Genomic DNA, 5,490 nt, shown 5'->3' with positions numbered 1-5,490 from the left:
CCTCAGTCCAACCCAGTAGAAAGAGTCATGCGTGAGCTAGGACGAATAATGCGTACCTACGCATCGCACGAACACACCCTATGGGCAAACATTGTACAACGCGCGGAACGCGTTATCAATGCCACAGTACACTCCAGCACTGGATTCACACCAAACGAATTGCATTTTGGCATTGACGATCATCTGGAGCTACCAAGAGAAATTCTACCGCGAATTTATGAGGAAATCTCACAAGACGACAAGATTGTCGAGGCGCGTGTGAACTTAGAGAGAAACGCGCATAAGAGAAAAAAACAAGCGGACAAATTTCAAACCGCTAACGTCTATCAACCAGGAGACATAGTTTGGATCAAAACAAGGCCACGCTCAGACGCGAGAAAGAGAAAAGTCGCAAAAATTCATTTATTATACGACGGGCCTTTCCAAATTCTCGATGTGTTGAGACGAAACGCATAATTGATTGGAGACCTTAACGGAAATGTGAGGGGAGCTTACAACACCCGTCTACTAAGACCTGATCGCGAGCCGCACATGAAGCCACGACAGGAGACCCTAGACGAACGAATAGACGAACCCGATCAGGACTCACCACAAACGAGCGAGTACCTAGATGCCGAAGACGGTTCACAAGATTACAATGAAAGATACGAAAGTCTTGATGAAGAATTACCACGAGACGACCAATTAGAGCAAGACGAATACGATCCGGATGAATATCTACCAGAGGATCAAGACGACGAACATGATTCCGACGAGGATGACGAACAATATATTCCAGAGGAGGAAAAATATTACTCCGAACCGGAAGCTGACGAACAAGGTTCAAACTACGAACCATCCGATACCGCAGAGTACGAACAAGATTACGTACCCATAGAGGCGGAACAATACCTCGAAGAGGATGATGAAGTTGTGGATACAACCACAAACCAAACACAGGATGATTCCGAAATCATCAGCGAACATGAGCCGATCGAAGAATATTCGCAGGAAGACCAACAATACCCTGACGAATCCGATACAGAAAATTCTTCCCAGGAAGAGCATTTCACAGAATACGATCCCAGAGGAGGACTATTCCTGGACGAAATACCGCAATGGCAAGAACAAGAAGACGATTACATTGTCGAAGAGCCACAAGATGGTAATCAAGAAGATAGAATCACGACGATTCAACCAAAAAACCGCAGTATAGCGACACAGAGTCAACAATTGACACAATTAATGGCAAACTTGCCGAATCAACACGAGGAGACCTACCAGGACGACCGTGTTCAAGCCAGAATAAGAGCAACAAGATATTCAACTAGATGCGGAACTACGCACGCCACACTAGAAAGCGAATATCGCCTATGCACAATTACCATCAAGGAAGAACCTACGGAACAATTTAATCTTCCGGAATGCACTATAATGCCAATTCGCAGGAAAATTGCGATAAACGGTATATATATCAATGACAACAATAAGAGACCACAAGAAGAGGTCGAGACATTGAAACCAGACACAAAAGTGGATAAACGTACTATAAATAAGGAAATAACTATGAAAAATTTCAAAAAACAAAAGATGGTAACAATTCCTACAAATATCATTAAATCGTTACACCAGGACGAAGAAGAAGTAAAAATTTTAAAACTAATTAACGTTACTGACCCAATAGTAAAGTAAAAAAACGAAAACATATTAAAAACCAACATACTCACTACAGAAGATGAAGTTTATCACATGGAAACCGCAAGAAGGACCATAGAACCAATTCCCACCGAGGAAGACTCATTGAACCTGAAACAAAAAGAAAAAGCAAGGTTAGTCAATGAAAACAGACAAAAACACGAAACAGTGTTAAATAAGACCTACACACTAGAGAAAAGTGAGGTAGACACATTAAATATAACAAACATAGCGAAAAGCGAACAAAACCACGCAAAAACCACATTACGTGTAAACCAGGTACGTGTGAACGCACCACAAGACAAATTTCTTACGAGAAATGAACCAAATTCCACAACAATACAGGAACAAGTACAATCAAAAAGTAATAATATTCAAAACCTGCAAGACCAATTGCAGAACTTGATTGATAAAGCTAAAACACAAATCGGCCCACGAGAGAACAGACCGAGTACACCAAGTCAAATTAAAACTGAATCTCTTACGCAGATCAACAACGATTCATCAAAAGAATCAATTATATTCGCTAAAAATGCGAACCAACACGTTAAGTCGCACGATTATACTATTTCATGCGATAACAGCCATAAAAAATTACTAGGACCAAATACCGCAAGTTGGAGAACACGCTCACCCATCATTACCCGCCAACGCAATCGTAATCAGCTGATACGACCAAGCGATACTACACGCGTGAGCAAACAGTGTACAATTAGCAAAAGAATAATCCAAAAGATTAAAAACATGGACTTGGAACCACCATACGGAAAAATGTGGTACAAGCAACTATCCAACCGTGAGAAGGAAATCCACGAGGAGGTTAAAAGAAGGAAGAGGTGGAAAAAAATAATAACCGAAAAACGTAAAAGAATCCAAGCTCTTGAGACGTTCATCGGAAACACCTCACCAACCCACGAAGATGAAGAGGTAGACCAAGACGTCATAACCGAAGAAAAAAATTGGGAGAAAGAATACAATAAAACCGTAGAGGACAACTACGAAGAAGATGTCGACAAACAAAGGTTAGTCGATCAATTCACAATCAACGATAAAAACGGACAGCCATATTACGAAGTTAACGTCGTAATAAACATAACGGATGTTAGAAAAGAAAAGTACGACGATCCAAAGGATTGCGTAATAAATTACAAAATATGTAAACAAACAGCCACCAGAATTGTTCAATTAATACACCAAAACATAGAGGAAGACGATATGCAATCTGGCATATCCGAACCCACAACAATGTCAAACGAAACATTCGTAGACAACTCTAATAACACGCAGCATTTAATAATTAAAAAGAAAGACAAAACCACAGCCACATCAAGTGAGGACAGTGCGGATTACACAGAACAAAATAGCTGCAAGAAAAGAACCAAAATAATAAAATCTCAAGCCAAGTCAAAAATAGCTAAGTTAAAACAGAGAAACGAGGCTGGCAAATTTGTTAAAACTAAGCCGACAATCATCAAACAAGAGAACATCACGCAAAGGTACTCTATAACCAAAGAAAACCCCACCAAATTATCAAAAATTGCCGTTTCGCCAAAACGAAACGACAATTTGGCGGGAAAATTGCAACCGCGGGAAAATTATCCCGTGGTTGCATTACAAAGGATCCCATACGTGGATGAGCCCCCCACTGGAGCATCTCCGGAACCTAGAATGGACGCCGGAACTGCGAGGGATTCACCGGACGTGACCAAAGTAGGCGCCGGACCGGACGTGGACCGGAGCATGGCCACACCAGCGGAATGTGAGGCGATTGACAGCCAAAGTGAGCAAACCGACAGGATGGTCATCACTGCAGTTACCGACACTCGTGGCACCACGAATATCGAACCACCGACCCAAGCACAGGAGCAGGCGGCGGAGGAGTTAAAAAACTATACACCGTAATGCGCCACACAAGCAATAATATAGAGCATTCTAAACATATTCTTATTACGTGTCTTATTTTGTATTATTATTAATTTTTACTTTTTACTTCATTTGACTCTGCTCTATTTCATAGAATGCTTAAGCTTATTCTAATTTAAGTTTATTTTATAACCAACCTAATTATAAGTCTAATAATAAACCACAACATCTATATTCGATACACATATATTATTAGTAAAACAGTTAATTTTACTTATTATTTCAATATTCGCATTATTAATTAAATCAAAATTTAATCATAGCTTGTTAAAGATGCCACAAGTTCAATTGCGCCTTCCCGCGCTCAGTTGTGGTAATACCGCCATCTTGGCGGAGTGATACATGGCAGCGTCCGAAATAGGGGCCTCGACGAGAGAAGCCAAGCGTCGCCATATTAACAGTCAGTCGGTTACAGACCGAGCTCAGAGACAGACCTATGCCACCGGGCATACGTGGTATGATGCAACATTGCATCATCTCGCGCGCGACGCGAACGATTACATCATTCATTAAGAACAATAGTAATAGTGACTAGGGACCAATTGTACTTTTATTTTCTTTTATTATCATGTGTGTGCAATAAACATTATATTATGTGAATCGGCATAAGTGATTTGCGCAACCGACATTGATAAGTCCCATCCACATGTCACTACCTGAAATAAGAAGTGCATGAACATTAAACTCAGTGCACAAAAACGAAATAAATAAACTTACCTGTGTACCGACGAACATTACGCAGCGGCGTAATCAATCCCACGACGACCACGTTGACAGGAAGGACGAGCCTGGCCAATCACGTACGAGGATTCCTGAAACAGAGAGAAAGGACAATTACGTATCCCACCTTGGTAATTACAGGGTTAAATTACCTGGCGACCGTGAAATTCACGTAGGATTCATCTTAAAGGTAGGTGAAATAACCTGTAAAGTGAAAATTCGGAAATTAGCATTTGTTCGTCCGGTCACATCCCCCCCCACATCCGTCCTGGGGAGAAGGTTATGCCAGACTCTTACCGGCTAAAAAACCCCGACGGTCCAAATAAAGTCTAACAATCAGCAAACAAAGTCACTATACTAAAATAGAAACATTAAACACTACGGCCACAAACTAAAAAAGAACAAAATACAGTCACTACTCCCCCTCGGGTTCATCCTCCGAATCATCACTAAAATCGGACACAAAAAATTCGTCCAGAATGGCCTTGACGTCAGCAGGCGGAATCGGAACATCAGGCGACTCCACGTCCAAATTGTCAGCATCGCTAGATCTAATCCGGAACACCACCAACAATCTTATCATCGTCACTAAGGACCTCCACGTCCTCAGCCGCGCCAAAATAAAGCTTCAAAAACTCCGGGTCTAGTTCGTCCTGCCCAAAACTGACAGATGCATCCTCTGAAAGCAACTCAGCCGGCAAAACTGTCATAAGAAAACGCATTTCTCACAAAAGAAAAAAATACAGTATTATGTCAAGAGAGAGCCAGCAAAAGACTGGAGAACAGCAAAGAGCAAAAGAACGATAAAAAACTGATAGAGCCAAAATAAAATGTTATCAGGAAAGGCGACACAAGATAAAAAGAACCCCGAGCGCAAAACCGGAAACAAGTTAAAAAGAAGATAAAAAATACACACACAAGTAACTCACCGAGAGAACGAGGGACTGCCAAAGAGTCCCCACGAGGGATAGTGTCAGCAAAATGAAAAGAGTGATCGGAAGCAGCATCCGAATCACCACCCACGCGAGACGCATCATGCACTCCCGAGAACATGTACATCGGATCGCCAAGGACAAGATTAGAAGAAGAATCAAAAACGTCCCAAAAAGTGACAAAAACACCTCCAAAATTGACCAGACTCTCCCGGAAATCATCCGGATCATCTTCATTGTT

At 41.5% G+C, this 5,490-nt stretch overlaps 2 protein-coding genes across 2 annotated transcripts; both read left to right on the top strand.

Moving 5' to 3' along the window:
* The first annotated feature begins 531 nt into the window (after positions 1-531).
* On the top strand, positions 532-1,671 carry LOC105206948 (probable serine/threonine-protein kinase kinX). Its single transcript, XM_026131709.2, has one exon. It carries the CDS (start codon positions 532-534, stop codon positions 1,669-1,671), a length of 1,140 nt encoding a protein of 379 aa, XP_025987494.2.
* Positions 1,672-1,694: 23 nt separating this feature from the next.
* Positions 1,695-4,555, top strand: LOC120358429. The gene has a single exon (XM_039452715.1). It carries the CDS (start codon positions 1,729-1,731, stop codon positions 3,574-3,576), a length of 1,848 nt encoding a protein of 615 aa, XP_039308649.1. The 5' UTR covers positions 1,695-1,728; the 3' UTR covers positions 3,577-4,555.
* The last annotated feature ends 935 nt before the right edge of the window (positions 4,556-5,490 follow it).

This window comes from Solenopsis invicta, chromosome 8 (assembly GCF_016802725.1).
Source record: "Solenopsis invicta isolate M01_SB chromosome 8, UNIL_Sinv_3.0, whole genome shotgun sequence".
NCBI lineage: Eukaryota > Metazoa > Arthropoda > Insecta > Hymenoptera > Formicidae > Solenopsis > Solenopsis invicta.
The sequence above is the reverse complement of the archived record's forward strand: the minus strand, read 5'-3'. Positions and strand labels throughout refer to the sequence as shown.

What these genes read in the sequence shown, in the direction of transcription:
- LOC105206948 (XM_026131709.2), top strand. Translation starts at nt 532, where the DNA reads ATGAAGCCACGACAGGAGACCCTAGACGAACGAATAGACGAACCCGAT.
- LOC120358429 (XM_039452715.1), top strand. Translation starts at nt 1,729, where the DNA reads ATGGAAACCGCAAGAAGGACCATAGAACCAATTCCCACCGAGGAAGAC.